This window comes from Callorhinchus milii, unplaced genomic scaffold, assembly GCF_018977255.1.
Source record: "Callorhinchus milii isolate IMCB2004 unplaced genomic scaffold, IMCB_Cmil_1.0 Scaffold19, whole genome shotgun sequence".
Lineage (NCBI taxonomy): Eukaryota > Metazoa > Chordata > Chondrichthyes > Chimaeriformes > Callorhinchidae > Callorhinchus > Callorhinchus milii.
The window spans coordinates 9,417,940-9,440,678 of record NW_024704760.1 but is presented as its reverse complement, the minus strand read 5'-3'; the positions used below and the strand labels follow the sequence as shown (position 1 = coordinate 9,440,678).

Genomic DNA, 22,739 nt, shown 5'->3' with positions numbered 1-22,739 from the left:
ACAGCACAGCCCAACCTGCCCATCCAGAAGGACCTAGAAGGGCAGACCAGTCACTGGGGGCAGGGAATCCTAACACTCAGCTCCTGTTAACCTTGCAAGCCAAAGCCCTAATGGACGGGTAGAGTGGCCATAGCTGGCAGGCAGTGGAAAGGCTTGCCAAACAGTCCTCTCAATGGCAAGCTATGCAGTTTTAGCTGATTAGACTCCAACAGTTACCCCAACGCATACTCCGGTCCCCCAAGCCTTGGTACCTGCCGACGGTACCCCTTTATACTCTCTGGAATGAGGTAAGCAGGATATGTCCCTTCAGGGAGAGTGCGCTTTCCATTCCAGACACAGGGAAATTTCCATGTGTAGGTGGCAGACATATGTGGAACTCTCAGTCTGGATGCTGTGAAGCACGGTAATAGGTTTTTATACGGGTCAAACACAGAATGCATATTTTAAAATTACAAAATCAAAACCTTAGGATCTAAACTTGGCGTGAATATTTTTTTTAAGAGAAACATAACAAGCCGTCCAGCCAGGCTAATGCTTCTGAGGGCAACAGGACAAAACAAAGTCACCACTGGCACTGCTTAGCAACGAGAGAAAGAGAAATAGCTTGTTTATAAAGTGCCAGACAAACAGCTTGCTCTGATCAGCCACGAAAATGCCTGGTAACTGAATGGGGAACAAGAACTGAAGCAGAATCAATTCACTCTTAAAGGAGTGTTCGCTTGTTAGTATTATCCTCAGAGCCTGAATGGTACATCCCGAGGCACAGCCTGCCATGCCCGGCACAGCAGCCTCTTCCCCCGAGGCCCAGCCAGGCAGCCTCTCCCACCCCTCCCCTCCCCCAAGGCCTGGCCCGGCACAGCAGTGTCGCTCTCCGTCGTCTGCTGTAAGCAGACACTGAGGAAAGTTGTATCAGAGCCCTGTGTGCCGCCTGCCTGCACGTGTAGCTTTCATACTAAGAAAGCCTTTCAGCCCATCTTGCCTGGGCCGTGTCTGTGTAAGGCTTGTGTTCAGTTGCACTCCACAGACCTTTTTCTCTCCCACAGCTTCTCCGGAGAGAAGCCAGGAATGACCAAAGTGACTGCCAGAGCGGAGAATGCACTGTGTCAAGTATGGGGAGATATAATCGCTGTACGCCTGTGCTGGAGCAGGCCTATGGGCAGAAACGGGTCTGCATTTGCATTAGTAATATTAATCTCAATAACATGTGGGAATTATCAGCGCTAGCCCAAACACACACCCCGACCAGTTTGGGCACAAGCAGACAGAGCTCGAAGCTGGCAGAGCTTTGATAATATGAACTTGCTGTGCCACCAACATGGTGTAGAGGACCGTACAGGACTGGAGGAGGCAATCATTATCCTTCTGCCAGGCCCCAATTAACAAAAATCTCACACTGCTCCCTCTCACTACTGTGTTTCTGTCTCCATCTCTCTCTGTCTCGCACTGCATCGCTGTTTCTCGCTTTCGCTGTTGCGCTCTGCCCATTCTCTCTCACTCTATTGCTCTCTGTCTGTCTCTCTCTCTCTCCAGTTCCACATTTAACCTAACTCTAAAATACATAGATACAGAAATAAGAACTGCCCTCAAGACTGGCAAAGCTTCAGATCTTGTTGACAACCCATCAAAGAAATAAACACATAATTCAAACGCCAGTGCCCAGTGGCTGGAGGGAACATCTCATTTTGTTGCTTACAATCTACTCTTCAGTAACTAAAGCCTAGCTTCCACTCATCGTCAAACTGTTTTGTCAGCTCGCTGGATCCCTTCAAGACCTCTGAACAAGAGTGGACGAGGCATCAGGTACTGGACAGTATTTGCTGTCTACGGTGTGCAGACTCATTGATGGAGGTCAGAGGAGTCCCACAGCCCTGAGATGTTATTGACCAACCACAACATTCTACACATTGAAATTGGATCACATTTTGCACCCAGTGGAGAATTATAATGTATGGGTTGTGAACGACAGCAGGTGAGAAGCTGTCTGTCTGAGAGCCAGCGACATAAATAAAGAGAATTGTCTTTTGAGTCTCAGCCAGTTTGTCCACAAATCTATCGGCACTTTCTCGTCCTTCAGTCGAGACGTTAAACTGAAGTACAACTGGCTCCCATGTTTCGCCAACAAAATACAAAGTCAATCCACTTTATTGTATATCCTGTGAAGCGCTTTGAGACACCACAACAACGTGATAAGGCGCTATATCAAATGCAAGGATTATTATTATTTATTTTTATTATTATCACAACCGAGCTTGAAGTTAAGCCAAATCTCAGTGTTGGGGATATATATAATAATAATAATAATAATCCTTGCATTTGATATAGCGCTTTTCACGTCGGGAGGACGTCCCAAAGCGCTTCACAGAACACACTGTAAAGTGAATTGACTGTATATTTGTGGGCGAACGCGGCAGCCAATTGCGCACAGCAATGTCCCACAAACAGTCGTTGATTGAAAATGACCAATTTATTATTGTTTTTGGTTTTGGAGGGATTATTATTAGGCTCTGTGTGGAGTAAGGAAACTTGCCCAAGGTTTCGCCCTCTGCCTGGAATTGAACTCAGGTCTCTCACTTGCAAAGCGAGTGCTCTAACCACTGAGCTACAGGACTGTCAATATAAAATTGACAGATGCCAAACTGACTGGTTAGGAAGTTATGCCAATCCGTAGCTACACCAAGACAAGCACAGAGACTCGACAACTAACTGGAGTCAGTGGGTCACCACAGGCAAGAGATGGTAACAGTGGATAAAGGAAGGCCGTGGCTGGAGGTACTCTCTCCATTCCTGTCTCCTCTCAGCCGTGCCTCTGTAACCTTTAGCGCTGCCAATGAGTGAGAATTTGGCCGTTATCTGCTGATGTTATGATAACCTGATTTAGAAGGATTTTATAAGTTCTTTGGTTATATCCAGAGAAAAAAGGTCAACAAAAAATGCAATTCTTTTCCCCATAAAATATGAGAAATAGTTTACACACATCAGAACAAACAGTTTTTTTTTTAAAAATCCTTGTCTAATTGTTTTTATGAAAGAAGAAAAAATCCTGCGCTGTCGTTGTCTCGTACTAAGACACCAGTGTTGCTTTCCAAGGACTGTAACACGGTTTGTCCTGGAATTAATATCACCAGAGCCCAAACCGCCTCACTTTCTCCACCTTCGGACCATAGTCTTTTCATAGTTGAGCAGAATTTTGGAAATATTCTTCAAAGGTTTAGTCATAACTTGTAATCTGTTTCTACCAATTTCTTAAAATAAGCTGTGGAAAAGAAGCTTAATAATAATAATCCTTGCATTTGATATAGAGCTTCATGACATCATTGAGACGTCTCAAAGTGTTTCATAGGACATACTGTAAAGTGGAGTGACTGTATTTTGTGTGAAAAGCTTCCAAATTACAGGAGGGAATTTTCCCAATCTAAATTTTAAGACAAATTTCCAGTTCATTACAGTTAAGTGGTCTAATTAACATGAGGTTTTCTATTCCCCCCGGCCCTCTTTGTGAGTAGTTTTCTATCTCATTTCCCCCTCCCTCCTTTTTCTCTCCCGTTGCGGACGACCTTGGAGTGAGGAGGTGAAACGCAGGCGACAAAACAGCAGAGCTGGAGACAAGGCTCAGCAGCTGTCGGTCCAGCCCAGAAACCGCTGGAGCTCACAGAGCGAGCACGGATTCCAACAGGAGCTGTGGTGTCCTGCGGAGAACTCAATCACCAGCTGATAATCTACCATAAATGAAGCCACTCCAGGGGGAGAATCCATATAAATAGTAGTTTAATAATAATAATCCTTGCATTTGATACAGCGCCTTATCATGTTGTTGAGACGTCTCAAAGCGCTTCACAGAATAGATTGTAGAGTGGATTGACTGTGTTTTATGGGGAAAACGCGGCAGCCAATTGGACACAGCAATGTCCCACAAACAGCCATGGATTGAGTGACCAATGTTTTTTGAGAGATTATTTATCCCTGGAAAGCAATCTGCCGATCGACTAATAACTGGGTTCTTAATTTACTGCTAGGTAAACAGAGGTATGTGAAGCAAGGAAACTTGCCTTAGGTTTTTAAGCACGAGGTTTTAGAAGCACGAGGCCACCTGCTGCTCCTCATTACAAGTAAAATTTTCAGGTTTGGCGGCTGATTCAGGTCATTTCTAATGAATCTTATTCACTCTGATTTGAAGACCGTTTTGTTCTCGCCTCACCGCATCAAGCTGCCAAGCAGAGCTATTGGCAGACACAGGCTCACTACCTTTAACTCCCATTAACAGCTATTTACCAGTCTTCACCTACACAGTCACTGCACTTTACAGTAAAATTGTGAAGCGCTTTTAGGCTGTGTCAGATGTAAAGATTATTATAGGAAGGAGCAGTCCTGGATACTACCCCACATGAAGGGGACTACAGTAAATCTCGTACAAGTCGGATCTGTATAAATCGTATAATCCCCTAAATCATATATCTATTCAAGTCCTGATCAAAAGTTTATATTCTATGCAAATTTGACATAACTCATATTTTGCATAAATTATCTTGAACGTAGGGTCCCAACTGATACTACTCATGGAAGGTTTACTGTATATACTGTTGTTACTGTTCTCTGTAATTATTCCTCTTATCATTATTGATAGAAAATACGAAGCAAAATTCTGTCCCCTCCCCCGCAGTGTTTTGCACTGGAAATCAGCAAGGAGGGGGCTTGGCATTACCAGAAATGGAGAAACGATGTGAAAAGCCGCTCTGTAGCATTCAGTACAAAACTGTTTAAACTATAAACAGGCCACAAATACAGAGCTTCTGTGCTCTTTAGTCATTCAGCACATAAGTAGAATTGTTCGCCTTGTTTTGGGTTCACAAAATTGGACCTGATGGTCGGAGCCAAGTTTCCAAAATTACTGCACAAATAGAGCCACAAACCAACAGGCAGAACTTCCCACCAACCACTACTCCATAGGTATCGGTCTCTAAAGACGCAATAATTTTTTTTGGATAAATAATTAAGCGCTTATATTGGAAAAGGTCAACTACCTCAAAGCACTACACATTTCTAATTCCCGACCCCTCTCCATAAGGCAGGGCTGCTGCTCAGTAAATAAAAGTGCATTTTCTAGTGCCCAATTCCACTGAAACGTCTTCAAACTGTTTATAAAATTTAGGATCAAATATACTGACTGCTTTTGAAAGCAGGGGTATAAAAGTAGGGTTGTAAGGTTACATTTCAACGAAACCTTGGTTAGACCACATTTTGAGTACTGTGGTCACCAGAAAGATATTGCACTCTTGAAGATTCCCAGGAGTAACGAGGATGTTACCAGGATGAGTGGAGACCAGGTCAGCCTGGTTCAGTTGGTAGTCCTTCCTCAGCTTCCTTTCTTGATACACACTGGATTTCAATATTTGGATTGAGCAAGATGGACCTGACTGGATCCCATCATCAACTCCCAAATCTGAAGGCTGTATATACAGCCCGACTTTATATTCACTCCAGATTTCCCCTGTTGCAATCTGTGTGAACTCAGACACATTTCTCTCTCTCTCTCTTCCTTCTCCTCTTTCGCGCCTCCATCCTTATAAACATTGCTTTCAATAAAAGATTAGTGATGATGATACAGCAGTTAAAATCATACATAAAACATTATTTGAGATAAATAGCTATTATGAGAAGACAGCAGACTTGGCAGTTAATTTTGTCAGATTAATGGATCAAATATGAAAACTGGTGTGAGCGTTGTGGCTCGCTGAGCATTTGTGAGGCTCTGTGTCTTTGTCAATGTCTCTCGTTGACCAGTCGGACACCTTTATCATGTGCGAGTAAAATACCAAGTACACAGTCACTGCACTTTGCACCAATTTCCTGTGAAGCACTTCGGGGCATTTCAATTTGATAGACTCCATGTAACGTCTAACAGGTTGAATCGCTTTTTGTTCTTCTTCCACAAAATATACAGTCAATGGACTTTACAGTATATTCTCTGGAGCACTTTGAGATATTTTGAAGATGTGATAAGGTGCTATATCAAATGCAAGAAGTATTATCATCAAATGCAAGAATTGTTTGTTGTTTAGTTGTGATAATTGATAGTGGTTAAGGGCTTGTGTTTTACAATGGATATTTATCTCTCTGATTAGTTGATCTTCTGAACCCAATGGCGGACAGACAGCACCTGTGGCGCTGTAGGTGTCAGCTTGGCTTTGCTGACATCGTTCCCACTTCAGCAATCGAAGTCCAGATCAGTTGTTGGGCTCACTGTCTAGGTTGGCGCTCCAATGCAGCATTGTGCGTGATATCCTTCGAATAAGACATTAAACCAAGATCTCATCTCTGTCTGTTCAGATGGATGTTAAGGCGCTATATCAAATGCAGGGATTATTATTACTACTACATGATCAAGAATTCATTAGATGTTCATTCTAATCCTTTACATGGCTCAATAGCTCCATGGCAATCAGAGGAATGTGATCAATGGATTTTCGTCTACAAAATATACTGTCACTACACCTCACAGTAAATCCTGTAAAGCGCTTTGAGGTGTGCTGGCGACGTGAAAGGTGCTGTATCAAATACAAGGATTATCATTTTGTAGACGATACTTTGCAGTATATCCTGTGAACGCTTTGAGACGTCTCAACAACCTGATAAGGAGCTGTATCAAATGCAAGGTTTTTTCATTGCCAATTCTGTTTATCAAAAACACAAAGCAAGCACAAGTGTGGCAGGCCTACACAGGGTCACTTATGCCCCAAAGTATACAATTTGCACAAGTTCCTTCTCTGAAAGTAGCAATCAGGTTACATTTTTACTGTGGGGGAGGAAAACAATAACCTTTCTCTCCTCTAAACTGAAGCCCTGCAAATATCCATGTCAAAAAATGCATCACTGGATTTCCACCAAGGTTTAGCCTTCAAGTCCACTTTATTTTGAGGATGCAGGCCTGTGGGCAATTCTTAAGTCCAGTCTCACATTGAAAGCCATTTTCCTTACAGTTCTTAAAAAGGTGGTTGCCAAATTAAGACAGTTCCTGTAAATTGTAAGAAAAAATGGATTTAAGACTTGGACTAGGTGAAATTTTGGGCCTCAAGATTCTTCACAAACTATCACAGGTTTGTGTACAAATTCAATCACTATAGTTTCTCTATGGCCTACTCCCCTGCCGACCTCATTCGCTCAGCTAACACAGCCCACAACCCCTCCACGCTATGAGGGAGAGACTATCCTGCATGAACAGCGCTTTATAAACACAAGTTATTCTTGTTGAAGTGCTTTGAGATGTCTCAACGTGATAAAACAAGATATCAAATGCGAGAATTATTACCAATATAAGGAGGGCAAACAGCTGAGCTGAATTCAATTATTCAAGAAAGCCGAGCTGTCCAATCTTGGTATCCAGAGTTCCTGTAAAAGCCCTCAGAAAAACGTCACGTTTGGGAAACCAAAGAACCTGTGTGCATGTGGGGCAGGAAAAATGGAGAAGAGCTCTACTCTACCTGGATATCTTTTCCCAATGACTCGTCTCATTGGTCCATCGGATGGAACATTGATCCAAAGTTCTGTCTGTTAAAGATCTCGTGGCACTATTCGAAAAGAGAAGGGAGCTTCTCCCGGGGTCCTGGCCAACAATCCTTCAGATAAAACTGCTCACTCACTTCATGGCTGTTTGTGGGGCTTAGCTATATGCAAACTGGCTGCTGCGTTCTCCTACAAAACACAGTCACTGCACTTTACAGTAAACCCTGTGACAGACTATGAGATATCTGGGAGCTGTATCAAATATAAGGATTGTTATATCATTATTATACACAATTGCTACATTCTAATAACCATTAGACATTAGATATTATATATTAGATATTAAGTACAACATTGACATGTACCTTGGGCACAAAAGTAAGGAACTGGTGTTTATAACTTCCACATTCCAATTAGGAGGTGAGAAGTATCAGACTAATCACTAGGCTATGGCCATAACCGGGATCAGTGTAGGTGTCATTCAGGTTGATGTTAACAAGCTCTCTAACCATTTCATCTATAATTGGACTTAAGATTGGTGTCAGCCTGGTTCAATTCAAGGCACAAACATCTCTTCAGTCAGAAGGTTGTGACTGGTCAGGGCTTTGAGCTCACTGGCTCGGCTGACACTCCAGTGCAGCACTGAGGAAGCCCCGTATTGTCAGACCTATTGACCTTCAGATGAGATGTTAAACCGAGGCCCATGAGATTTTAACCAAGTTAAAGATCTCATGGCACTATTCAAATAGAAGGGAGTTTCTCCTGGTGTCCTGGCCAAAAATTCCCTCAGAACGAATCTTTGCAAACACTATTTCAGTGAGCGAATAGTGAACCTGTGGAACAGGTTCCCTAGGGAGACAGTTGAAGCAGGAATTGTTGATTCTTTCAAGCACAAATTAGATAGTTTTCTTTTAGGAAATAACATTATGGGATATAGTACATAGGTAGTTCGGGACATATGTGCATGTGACCACCAGGAAGATGGAAGCTGAACTAGATGGACCTTGCTCTTTTCACTTCTAGCATTTCTTATGTTCTTATGAAATATTGGTCAAAGCTGTTTTATTTGGCCACCTCTGTAGTTGCATACATCATTCCCACAGGGAATAGCATGGGTGTTCCTTTTGCTACCCCAGTGCTTCTGCATAGCTCTCATATCAGGTTACTTTCAATGCTTCTTCCCTTGTGGAGTGAATTCCAGCTACAACCCTATAATTATGGATAAAATTCCATCATAATTCTGAGATGCAGTAGGAGGCTTTTGATCCCTGGTGGGATAAACTTGTACATACCTTGTGAAATGATCTGTAACTACAAGGTTTTACATTCCACCTTCAGAACATTCCTGTCTTAAAAAGTCAACAAACACAACCTCAAAAACCTTCAGAAGTTTGGAAGTTCGTTAGTCGAGCCCAAATGATTGGAAAAGTTCTCTGGGAGCAACATCAGCTGCACAGATCATACATGAAGCCAATGGGACGTCCCACATCAGCAGACAGTAGAAATTCATGTCCACTGTTTGAATTGAACTGGCAAGACTAGAATGTTAAAGTATAAAAACAGGCCATTCAGCCCATCACATCTGTGCTGGCAAAGCTCTATCTAATCTCTTTCTTTGCACCCACTCAGGAACAGCACAGATACTTTACAACACTGCACAATACACTGCACTTCATTCGAATCCTGTGAAATCTAGCTTTTGTCAGTATTCACCCAGATCCTATCTGAAGACCAAGGGAGTAATGTGATGCCTTTGTTAGTTGACCTCTTCTGTCCTTACTTATAAATACAGTATTGCGAGAAATGCCATATCTAGTATTCCTAGAAATATGGTTCCTGATGTACCCTGAACATTTGGAGTATAGTGTATTTGCATCTAGTGTTATCCATCTTGTTTTGGACATCAGTCAGCATAGGTGATAACACCTTAAATTTTCATTTTGTAGAAAAGTTTCTGGGGTAGCCCCCTGAACACCAGCATTAGGGGCTTTTGTGCTGCGAATATTCTACAATTCTAAGCGCTCAGAGACCTCCAGTGCAAACACCAATTAATTAGAAAAGTACCTGCACGTGAAGAAACCAGATCCTCAGTCAACAGATCCAAATGATTAATTCTCACACCAAACCAGTCAGGAAACCATTCACCCCCTTGGTCAGCCACAAAGATTGAGCGTAGGGGCAGGAGGGCTTCAACACATTGATGAAAGTAGTGCAACATTCTACCTGCCAATTTGCACACAGCAATGTCCCACAAACAGCCATGGGAGAGAGTGAACGGTTTTCTGTGGGGGATTGTTCACCAGGACTCCGGGAGGGAGAAACTCCCTTCTCTTTTCAAATCAGATTTTTTTTGTTTAGATTGTCAGAAACCCAGGTTCAACAGATTCCCACATTGGAGCCCAGTGAAAACCAAACCTCCAGCGTTCTATCGACATAACGACACAGTAATCACTTTCATTTCCAGCAGTGTTATTTTTATCATGTGACCTAGAATTGCTAACAATAGTAATCCTTTTCCATTATGAGTGGGATTTCCCCCCATCATGAAGATACAACACTGAGATCCAGTTGATTTTACAGGTTCCTGGGTCACTGGTTCAGGCTCTCAAACCTGCCAGTTTGATGTGTAATTCGCCATCTGGTGCAGTCTAGTCCAATGCAGAGCTGGTTCCTGATTTGATCCTTGCTATGTGCTGAGTTTCAGCCGATCTTAGCAGAGGCTCACAAGTGACCTCAGTGCTCTTGGGCTACGGGAAAAAACTGAAGACCACATGACCGCCTGCGCTTCTCAGCTCCCGATGACAACTGAATCACACTCCCGCCCAGCCAGGACATGCGTGAGCTAATACTGCATTGTAAGATCAAGCCTGGTTTGCTGCCGCTTACTGTCCAGCCTCACAGAGAAATGCCACTGTCAAGAGGTACCAGAGAAGTTGCTGGCACTTACTGAACTCCTCTGTCAGTAATTGCATGGGAGGAGGCGAGAAGGTAACACTCCCTGGAATTAGGCAAGCAAGGAGCATCCCTCCACGAGGATAGTGCACATTCCAATCAAACACAGGGAAATTTCCTCATGCATGTGGCTTGCATATGTGGAACTCACAAGTCTGGTTTGGAGACTCTTAAACTCGGTGACGGGTTTCGTTATGTGTCAGACACCTGGCTGAGCAAAGATAAAACATAAAAAGGGGAGTGGAGGGGGCAGGCAAGATGTTCAGAACACAAAAAGTCAGAGATTTAACATATATTTTGAAACAGACAGATGAGGTTTCTCTGACTCACAAGACCATTGCCCACATGACCGCCTGCACTTCTCAGCTCAGTAAGATGCTGGAGAGAGGAGGGTTTGGTGTGGAGCCTGGACCTCGCCTGCTGTTGATTAGCTGCACTCTGCCTATCCTACAGGAAGTCTTTACTTCCCTGCAGTTCTGGTTTGTTTTAAGCCGCTACATTCTTTTCTAATTTGCAACGGTTATCCCTGGAGTCCTTATGAGATTGGTTCATTCAATTCAATAAGTCCCGTCTTAATTGAATCTGGGGCTCATTGAATGATAACACACCAGATGTACAGCAATCAATCCAGATGGGATGACGGCAGGTGACAACCCTTGAAGATAAACTTTTGCACCGTTTCTGAATTAACCAGTACTGGACTTGGTGCGAGAGATTTTATTAGAATCTGCACAGAAAAAGTAAAGCAGGCAGAGAACATCATCAGTACCATATGTCTTCGATCTGGTGCAGTCCATCCAATCCGTTATTCAGTGCACACACAAACAAGGGGTATACCTCCCATTGGGGTAAAGGTCATATTGCTTGCTGCACAGACAGTAATCTGGATGCTGGTGAGACACTCAGACTACAGAACAAAAAAAATGCTGAGTTAACACAATGACCGCTCACTTAAACTAACGGCTGGAAAAAAAATTTAGTCAACTCAATTCATGACTGTTTGCGGGATACTGCTGTACGCAATTGGCTGCTGCGTTTTGGCTACGAAATATACAGTCAATCCACTTTACAGTATATTCTGTGAAGTGCTTTGAGACGTCTCAACAACGTGATAAGGTGCTATTTCAAGGATTATTATTGTTATTATATCTTATTATTCCTACCAATGCCTTTGATTGGAATTCAGTTTTGGAACTTTCCTTTCAAATCACCTCTGAAAATTTTTTTGGGGGAGGATTTATCACGGCTCACCCAACAATTTGGGAAAGATTTTATTTGGCGCTTAGGCCAGGAGCGAGCCCTGTCAGACCATCAGTGAGCAACAGATTCAGTGATGGCATGGACACTGGCAACAATAAAGCCATGGGGGGGGGGGGGGGTGAGGGGTACCTGGGCAGGTGCGGGAGGGGTGCCCAGGCAGTGAGGTTGAGAGGTGTCAGGCACACCTCTCCCCCCACCTGGCCCGGGCACCTCTCAGCCCCCCACCCCACTCTGTGCACCTCTCTTTTCCATGGAGCGAACAAACATTTCAGTGTCTGACAGACGCAACACTTCCTAACGAGGTTCCTTAATAAGGAGAACGCAAGTAAATCACACAGAAACTCACTTCACATGAGCTCCTTCGGGCAGTGTTCTCGGTGTGGAGGGGCAAGACATGCTCCCAGTTAGTTTCCTTATTCAGGAATCCTGGTTGAGATGACTGCATGTTAGACCCAGAATGATAACTCCTTGAAGTGAGAAAAGGAGAGGACAGGGTTAACTGGCGCTGCATGGAGAAAGCCCAGGATGTGGGCAGGGTAGGGCTGGATGAGGTGAATGGTGTCCTCCTGTTCCCATGTTCCTGGGTCACAGCACACTTCAAATTGAAAAAGAAATAAGAAAAGTTGATTCAGCTCAGACGTGACTGTCTGTCTGGATCCTCTTTCAAGAGCCACTTGAACTACTGTTACTTCCTCTTGCCTTGACATTTCTTACCTGAAAATGCAGGATTAAACTGTCAGGTGACAATCAAACGTCAACATGTCTGCCCATTCCCCTCGTTTTATTATAAATGTCCTTCACACCTCTTGCCAGCTTGGCTACAAACCAGCCAGGGCTCTCCTCCATCCATCTTAAAGCTTGCCTTCCTCCCACGGGAGACGCTCTTCACATGATCAGTTTGCACGATATTTGCATTGTAACAACAGAGACTGGAAACCCAAAGCATATGCTTCGAGCACTTCCAGCACTGCCCCAGACTCTTCAGCCCAGACCCCTGACTCGGATTCAGAGGAAACAGGGAGCAAAAGAGTGAAGGTCAGCCCGGTAAGCACACAAACTCCACATTGACAGACTGCATGGCCACAGTGTGATCGACAGCACTGGGCACTCTGGGAATGGGATTGTTTTTGCAGGTGAGATGTATTAACTCTGCCCTAATCAAAGATAACAATATAATTACAGGGACTGCGGCAGTAAAGGGATCTCTCAAAGCCACTGCGTTAATATTAAACTTCATAATTCTATTTTCCTTTTAAACAAGATCACGACTTCTCCCCCCCACCCCCCCCTTTCCCTCCTTTCCCCAGGACTGTTTAGTTGAAAATGTGCATGATTACTGAGCACTCTAGAATTTTACTGAAAGGAAACAAAATGCAGATGCTGTCAACAGCCCGCCTCACTTCAGCAACCCCCCCATCTCACTTCAGCCCCTGCCCCCCACCCCACTGCCTCAGTCCCCCCGCCTCAGCTCCCTTGCCTCAGCCCCCCCCCGCCCTCCTCCCCCCCGCCCTCCTCCCCCCGCCCTCCGCCCCCCCCGCCCTCCGCCTCAGCCCCCCCCGTCCCCTGCCCTCCGCCTCAGCCCCCCGCCTCAGCCCCCCGCCTCAGCCCCGCGCCTTTCACGTTAGGATACTTAAAAGCATTTTACAGGATATGCAGTGACTGTACTTTTTAGGTGAATGCAGAAGCTAATTTACATGCAGTCAGGTCTCAGAACAGCCATGAAGTGAATGACCAATTTTATCTAAGGGATTGTTGACCAGGACAATGGGAGAAACGCCCTTCTCTTTTAAAATAAAGGCACTGGATCTGAACGGGCAGATGGGACCTCAGTTTAATATTTCATCCGAAGGATGGCACCTCTGACATTGCAGCGCAACCTCAGCACAAGATTGGAGTGTCACCTTAGACAGTGTGAGTTTGAAGTCTGACGTGGGGCTTAAACACACAATTTTCTATCTGAGTCGAGTACTACTGACTGAGCCAGGCTGACATCCATGATTTGTGGAATTCCACATTGAATTTTTCATCACACTTTAGTAAAAATGACTGATCAATTGGAAAATATATATAAATTTCTTGAAAAATAAACCTGACAAACAGCTCATCAGCAGAACCCAAAACATTACAAGTTACAAATACCAAGTCACAGCACCAGATTGTTTAAGGAATGTTTCTTTGAAATATACTGAAGTCACCCTAGTAAATGTCACTTCTCACAGCAGCTGACAGCATAGGGAGAGGCCTTCTCTACTCCTGTAGAGAAGGCCTTCTTCAAATTTTGGGTTTTGAACAAAAACAAAAATCATTTAAAACCTGCAGCCTCAGAGGCACACAGAAAGATAGCCTTTCAGTTTTGAGAAAATATTCGATATCAGGATCTATAAAATAAAACTCTTTACATTTAACGTATGGCCTTTCATGTCCGGAGCAGGTCTCAAAGTGCTTCAAAGCATTCACCTGTACTAGTTGGTAGCACAAGAATCTGAAGTTGAGGGTTCAAGTACCACGTTTGCACATTTAGCTTGCATAGTCTAAAGCTGACACTCCAACGCAGTACCAGGATGTGTTGCAATACTGGAGGTGCCATCCTTCAGATGAGACTTTAAACTGAGGTCCCTTTGCCTGTTTGCGTTGGCACGTCCTCCCCACACGAAAGGCACTAGACAAATGTAATTTGTTAATGTTGAGGTGGACCTTAAAGATCCCTTGGCTCTATTCAAAAAAGAGAAAGGAGTTTCTCCCGGTATCCTAGCCAACAATCCCCCACATAAAATTCCATTTATTTTGTGGCTGTTTTTGAAATATTTCTGTGCGCAAATTGGCTGCTATGCTCGCCTAAAAATGCACAGTTACTACACTTTACAGCAAATCCTGTGAAGCGCTTTGAGACATCTTCGCCATGTGAAAGGCGATATATCAAACTCAAGGATTTAAAAAAATGTATCCACGGTAAAGTATCCAGCAAAGGCACGATGGGCCAAATGGCCTCCTAAGCTGTAATATAGAGCACAGTTCAGTCAGAACTCTATCGCCCGCATACTTACCAGGACCAAACTCCGTACCCCTCACCATCTGGCCCAGGCTTCACTGGCTCCCCACCATCGAACAGATCGACTTCAAGATCCTCACGCTCATGTTCAAATCCCTTCACTCTGGCACCTTCTTACCTCTCCGACCTCCTCACCCCCAATCCACCAACCAGAGCCTCCATTCGACTGGCACCGGCCTCCTGCTTGTCCCTTGCACTCCACCATTAGAGGTCGCACTTTCAGCCATTACAGCCCGAAACTTTGGAACACTCTCCCTCAATCCCCCCGCCTTGCCCACTCTTTTCCAAGTCCCGCCTTAAAATCTTCCTTTTCGAATGTGCTTAGTCACCTCCCTTCGACCCACTGGCTCAGAGTAAGGCTCTGCCATTGTTAAGCGTTCTGAGACACGCCTGCATGGGGGGCGCTATATAAGTGCAAGTTGTTGTTGTAATATTCTTTGATAAAGTGTAGGCCTGTATTTTTGCAGACAAACAAAGCTATGATCCGAATCGAGAAAGAGAGGTCTTTTAACCAATAATGGCAACTTCTGGGACTTTATTTTGTGTCTGTGTGAAGTACTGAATTTTTCACACTGCACTGATTACAGTTCCAAAAAAATTAATCATCAATAAAAATTTAATTTCCCAAACATAATTCAGCACTGGATGAGCAAGAGTGCAACAAATTCATGAAAATTTTAATCTCAAGAAAACAAGTGGGATTTACCTTTTTCGAGGTACAGGGTTGCTTCAATCGCTATTTCCAGTTTTGCTTTTTTCGTCAGCTGGGTGTCTGACGCATCAAGAAACCCATTGCCAAGCTTAAGACTCTCCAAACCAGATTGAGAGTTTCATGTTTGTATGCCATCCTGGAATTCGCACTCTCTTACTGGAGGGACGCACACTAATTCTGGAAAAAATCAGGTGCAGGTTGGCAAAAGCCAATGTTTGGGGACCCCAGGGTGTGAGTTGGGGAAACTGCTGGTGTTTAACCAGTGAAAAACACATAGCCTGCCATTGAGAGAACTGCCTGGCAAGCTTCCCACTGTCTGTTAGGGCTTTGGCTTGCAGTGTTAACCAGAGTCAAATTGGAAGAATCCCTGCTCCCAGCGACTGGCCTGCCGATTAGCCAGGCTTGCTGGGTTGTCACAAGCGGTGCCATGGAGTACTTTTATTTATAGGTTCCATTGCACAGGATGATTTGCGGAACCTCTGCACCTACACAGGAGGAAACTGCACTCTCCAGCATAGCTGATGCAGCCAAAGGCACTCTTTCATTCACTCCATCAATGCTGACCAGGTAAGAAGAATGAAGGCATTAACTCTGCCGCAGAGGAAACTAAATAGCGCCCCATGAAGCTGTAACGTTGTCCAAAGTTTTTTTATATACATTAAAAAACAATTACAATGTCAAATGTGTGTGCTACTGAAGCCCTGCATCCGCCAAACACACTGCTCGAGTCACTGGGATCGAGCTGAGGTTTGGGATGGCTGCTGAGACCTTAATCATCCTTAAAAAAAACTCACGAATAACAAAATGTAATAATGCATTTCATATAGTGTCTACAGTACTGAACATCTCCAAACACTTCCGTTTTTAGTAAAGTGTAGTGACTGTAAGTGCTGGTGCCCTCCTTCACTCTGTTCGGAGAAACGTTGGCAAACTGGACAAGTGCGAGCGACTCAGCCCAGAAACCTCAGTCTGACATTTACTCACAGCCCAAACAACAGCAGACATTGCCCCATTATTGTCTAGAAAGGCAAGCAACGAATCAGATTTCTCAGCCCGATGGCTCCTGTGTGAGCAGTTATTGCAAAATCAGCTCATTAAGGATTCTCAAGTCAGAAATACAGTAAAATCATTCTGTTCCATGTCCTCATGTGATCCCACACTGTTTAACCACAGCTAATGGTCACGACTAAACAACTCATCACCGCCCACTTTGTCCAGACTTGTTCTCTCCCACTCTTTATATATGTATCATATGTAGAATATATATAATATATATGTATACACACACAGACAAGATGTGAACTGGTGTGTGGGTAATACACAGGATAACACACACACAGACAAGTTACAAAACAATAAACAGGGGGCTTGAGAGTGCACCAATATTTTGGACGGACACAGTGACACAACCAGCCGGCCTCAATCATGTTTCCAGAGCTCCACTCAGGCAGCACCCCCTCCCCCCACTGCATATTGTGCACATATTACACAGCATCACAATAATCTTGCCGGAATACCTCATGACATAAAATAACTCAATGCGCTTCACAGGTTTTTACTGTAAAGCGTAGTGACTGTATATTTTACAGACAGCCAATTTGCACACGGCAATGTCCCACAAACACCCATAAAATAAATGACCAATTTTATCTGGGAGATTGTTGACCAGGACCCCAGGTCTTTTCAAATAATGCCATGGGATATTTAATGTCCACCTGAATAGGTAGACAAGAACTCAGTTCAACATCTCATCCAAAATGCAGGACTCCCCCAGCACTGCAGCGGAGTGTCCACCTAGACTGTGAGTTTAAAGTTCCAACGTAAGGGCTTAAACCCATAATCTTTTGACTCAAGAGGCGAGAGTGCTACCAACTGAGCCAGGCTGATCCGCTGATGATATTAAAACAATCATTTAAAATGTATTTAGAGTTTACAGAACAATCACAACGTAATACATCTCAAACAGCATTGTGGAGCTCTGCTGCTGAGAATACCAACACTTTCCTGCATTCATTCGAAGAAATGTTTAATTTTTCAGGAAAAAAATGGATCATGTAAAATTGAAGCATTTCCTGGAGCAGTACTTGCTGCATCCCTATAAACCTCAGCAATCATGAATTTGTCCTGCAGCTTAATTTCACCTAAAGAGATGTATCTTATCCATGGTTCAATACCTCCCCTCTCACAATCTTTACATCCCACCTTAAAACCTACCTCTTCAACTGCTCCTATGGTTACTTTTTCCCTTTCTCCCTTGCTCAGTGTTCAACCCCATCAATATGAAGCTCTCTGATATTCTGTGTGAAGGGCTCTCTATAAATGCAGATTGTTGTGTCAACACGTCTCAAAGTGCTTCACAAGTCATTACTCTTGAGCATAGGGCTTTTTTGTGTTTCAAACAGTACCCATTGCAAGACCCCTAAAACCACCACAAGGTGAATGACCAATTCCTACTGCGGTTGGATGGTTGGCCAGGCATCCAGGAATAGCGGCATGGGACCTTCAACACCCACCCGAGGACTGGCACAGACGGCGGCTCAGTTTAACATTTCACTCGAAGCACAGCATCTCCGATAATGCAATGCTCCCTGGGGCACTGCTCTAGAGTGTCAGCCTAGACTGTGAGCTCAAAGTCTCGACATGAAGCTTGAACCCACAACCTTCTGACCCTGAGCTGAGCGTGCGACTGACTGAGCCAAACTGACAGAACACAACCACAATAGCATTTTGCTCTGTGTCAAGTCACAGTAAGCTTGTTGCTTTAAGATCGTTATCTCTACACTGTACGAGGATTCGGAATTTCCTTTTACAATATTTAACATCTGAAATTTAAACAACGTGTTGCATTAAAGCAATCCTTAAGCTCTCCATAAAAAAACATTGACAAAAATCAAAGCAGGCAGCCTGGCACATTGAGCCAAAGAACTCAAGTGCAGAGGGCTTGCAAATCATGGCTAATTCTCCATGGCTTCATTTTCTGTAGGAAATCACATTGGTTTCCTGAAGTTTACAAGTCACATCATGAAAACTGCAGGGGCCAGACACTGGGATCGAGTGCCGCATTGCTATTAACACAGCCCATGTAAGAAGGAGTTATTGCATGGCTCAATGCCGTTGTTAAATGTTTGTCATTATAACTATCCACGAATGATGATTTCAGCAGCAAACGGTTTCTGGTATCCGATGCCTGAACAGTTGAATGTAAGTCACACCTTGCTGTGCTGATCACAGTTCTCCCTCACAGGATATTACTGAGCTATTCAACAAGCAATCCAACAGAGGTTGGTTTGGAGAGGATAACAGTGAAGGATTATTCCTGCTGACTGATAAATCGGTTACGAGGGAGTTTAAACTCAAAACTGTTCCTGGAGGAGAGAAGGTACGTTAGATGTTTTTCATGCAGAGGGTTATTACCACATGGAAAGCTTTTGCCACAAGTGGCTATTGAAGCGAGGAATATAAGGAGATTTAAAAGGGAACTGATTAACAACAACAACAAAATTATATTTGTATAGTGCCTTTCACATCAGGAGGTTTGAGGAAGACCAATGCAAAAGGGATAAAGCAGGGAATCTGAGAATCTGGTAGATAAAAAAAAATTCCTGCATTTGATACAGCGCCTTTCGTGCCAGGAGGATGTCTCAAAGTGTTTCATAGAGTGTACACTACAGCGACGGGAACTTTGAAGGTGAATGCAGCAGGCAGTTTGCACAACAACATCCCACAAACAGCCACAAAGTGAGTGTGCAATGTTATTTGGGGGAGAGAGAAACTTCCTTCTCTTTTCAAATAGGATCTTTAACGTCCGTCTGAATAGGAAACATTTCATGCAAAAGTTCGGATAAATTAACTTCTAGTGTAGAGGAGCTGGCTGGTATCAGTGTAGGCTCAGTGGCTTTCTCCTGTGTTCTCATTCTATATTCTACGATTTCAAACAGACAACTAATAAACTCACTGCACCAGCAGAATACTTGCATTAAACTAGCTAATCCCCGTTTAATAAGCAACTGTCAGTGGCAGTCCATAACTCATTCTTTTAATGAGATTCATCAAGATACTTCAGTGTAAAGCGGAAATTATTTTGATATAAAACAAACTGAAAATGGGGTATTCTAGGCTGTGCTGGGGAACAGCATGAACCACACCACAAAATAACCCAGAACTTTAGTAAATGAAAAACAATTATTCAGGAAATAGTATATCATCAGGTTAAGGAATCGTGGGCACAGAGCCGTGGCGTGTGTGTAAATACACCAGGCACAAAACTTCACCTCACTTAACCCACTCTCCTCTAACCAGGTTACACTTACAAAGCACATCCCCCAAACCCCGCATAACATTGACAGCACCCACCGTAACCCTGCCAGCCCCCCCCACCCACCGTAACCCTGCCAGCCCCCCCCACCCACCGTAACCCTGACAGCCCCTCCCACCTAACGTAACCTTGACACCACCCCCCCGCCCAGGGTAACCCTGACAGCCCCCCTGCCCACCGTAACTCTGACACCCCCCACCCACCGTGATGCTGACAGCCCCCCCACACTCCGTGATGCTGACAGCTCCCCTGCCCACCGTAACGCTGACAGCCCCCCCCTGTAACGCTGACAACCCCCCACCCGTAACGCTGACAGCTCCCCCCACCGTAACGCTGACAGCCCCCCCCCCCGTAACACTGACAGCCCCCTCTCCCCCCAGCACTGATATACTCTCTCCCTCCACCCACACCAGTGTAAACCGACAACACCCCACAAACCAGTGTAACACTAACCCCCCCCCCCCCCCCGCCCCATACACTAATGGGCCCCCAGTGTAAGACTAAGCCACACAAATCAGAAAGGTCCCAGATACCATGCTGATTTGATCTGAGTTCCAATTCCAGCTGAGGCGCTGAGACTGCCACAATTGGCCTGAGCCCCCGAGGCTAGGGAGGGAACAGCCAGGGATCCTCATCTCATTCCACTAACTCCTGCTGTGAGGGGCGTGCAGGTGTCAGCCCAGGAGAGAGAGAGAGAAAAAAAATCATGCTCAGATGTGATGCTCCCCCTCACACAGGCAGCCAGCTCACACTGGGATAAGGACTACTTATGACAATCCTTGTGTTTAATATAGTGCTTTATCACATCGTTGAGACGTCTCAAAGCACTTCATAGAATATGCTGTAAAGTGGATTGGCTGTGTATTTTGTGGGTGAAATGAAATACTTCAGTTATACTTCAGAGCATTGCTGGTGCCTGACTATAACGCAGCACAAGTTAGCAGTTTAGGACAGCGAAGTGAAAATTTATTGGGGGGGGGGAGGAGGGTAAGGAAAGACAAGGGAAAAAACAGCCTCTAAAAAAAATTCATACTGCATCTGAACTGCTGTTGTTGTTCCACACAAAAAAAATTCAAATGGAACTATACTCCTGTATAAAAATGCATTTTAAAAAGTAAACTTTTGCATCACATCACTTGAGACAAACAGAGAGACGACAGACGCAGACAGACATCCATCCAATGTAAGAAGCAAATTTCGGCCCATGTTGAAAATGCCATAAAACTCAAATTCTTGATTAAACGTTCACTCATCGCTTTAGCCGGTAATATGTCAACATCACGGTGAATAGGTCCCAGCTTGCTCACATTACATTTTTCAGCAAATACATATGTCAATTGCCCAGCTAATAAACTAAAGACTAAAAACACATTGGACTGTTTGTTTTGCTATTGCCACAATGTCAGCAGACACAAGTAAAACAGGATCTGTTAAAGGCAGATTAAATGAGAGAGAGAGAGAGAGAGAAGTGTAGCGACCACTGCCGCTGGATTTGAGACAAGTCGATTGATTAATTTCCCAATTTATAAACAATGACTTGATTATAAAGCAGTTAATTGGCATAGACCGATCTGAATCAAATACTAGACCTGCAGATTCATTTATTAGAGCTGATCTCAATGTACCAGCTATTGTTAGGAGGCGGTTTACACAAAGTATGAAGCACTTTGAGATGTCTCGAAGACATGATAAGGCACTATATCAAATGCAAGAATTATTATTATTATAAAGTCAGCTTAGATATCGGTCTGGGCGACGAGCACTGAAAATTATACATTAAATGATTCATGTTTCACAACTGTTTAGATGGGGCCGGCAGAGATGCAATGTTCAAATGTGGCTTAACCTTTAAATTGCTGATGAGAGATGGTCAGTATTCTTCAATTCAAATTACACCAGGAAAACTTCAAGTGAAAAAATCCAAAGGGATGTTTTGTCTTTCTGAGACCAAAGTGGCAACAATAATTCAAGGTCCTCATTAATCCAAATTTTGTGGAATTGCACCATATCATGCTCCCTAGCTTGCTCTCTCTATTTATCTACCTCCACCTCCACAGCAAGATTGATCTTGGCTCTTAAATACATGCACTGTATCTTTGAACTCTCACACACACACACATACATACACATACACATACTGTGAGAGAGAACTATATATACTGTGAGTGCATATATATATGCACACATAGAATTATAGACAATACACATACAAACACACGTATATAAATTAGACACAAACATGTAAGCACATACACACACAGTGTGTATCCATACAAACAGAAATGTATACAAACACACTCTGTCTATGATAAACACACACATATAAAAGAGAAGAGGTATAAGCACACAGAGAGGAATCGTTTCCCAAGGCACGATCCAGGGAGCCACACGCTGAACAGAATTCAAAATACATTTGAGCGGAGGGGAGAGACAGAGAGGGGGAAAGAGGGAGAAAGAGGAGGGGGGGGGGGGGGGGAGATGCATTAAAAGAAAAGAGAAAGCTGGCTTACCTTGGCTGCCCTTGTTTCCCGCCGTGCTGAGTGTGTTCAAGAGCATGAAAAGCAAACAGTAGGAGCCGGACAGAGCGCCAGCCCCCATTCTGCTCCGCATTCTCTTGATGAGCGAAGGCTTGGGGAGAGATGGGATGGGATGGGGATGGGGAGTCCTCGCCTCACTCTATCCTGACGGTGATCCCGGTGGTTTGAAAGAAAGAAAGGAAAGGAAAGAAAGAGGGAGGGAGGGAGGGAGCGTGTGAGTGTGAACTTGCCCCCTCAGTTAGAGCGCTCTGTGCTGTGGGATCATTGACTCTAACACAGCACCGCTCTGGGGAGAGAGGGAGTCACTCACTCACTCACATCAGAGATGTACACAGCGCTGCTGCTTCTCGCTGCTCTTTCACATTGCAAACCCCCCCGAGCTGAGCTGAGCAGAGCCGAGCCGAGCCGAGCCGAGCA

General features: G+C 44.2%; 1 protein-coding gene across 1 annotated transcript in view; it reads right to left on the bottom strand.

Moving 5' to 3' along the window:
* Positions 1–22,452, bottom strand: part of scube3 (signal peptide, CUB domain, EGF-like 3) — a 109,021-nt gene extending 86,569 nt beyond the window's left edge. The window contains exon 1 of the mRNA XM_042342148.1: positions 22,296–22,452. Within this exon, the coding sequence (XP_042198082.1) occupies positions 22,296–22,395 (100 nt within the window). The 5' untranslated portion in view covers positions 22,396–22,452. The remainder of the gene's footprint in view (positions 1–22,295) is intronic.
* Positions 22,453–22,739: the final 287 nt, after the last annotated feature.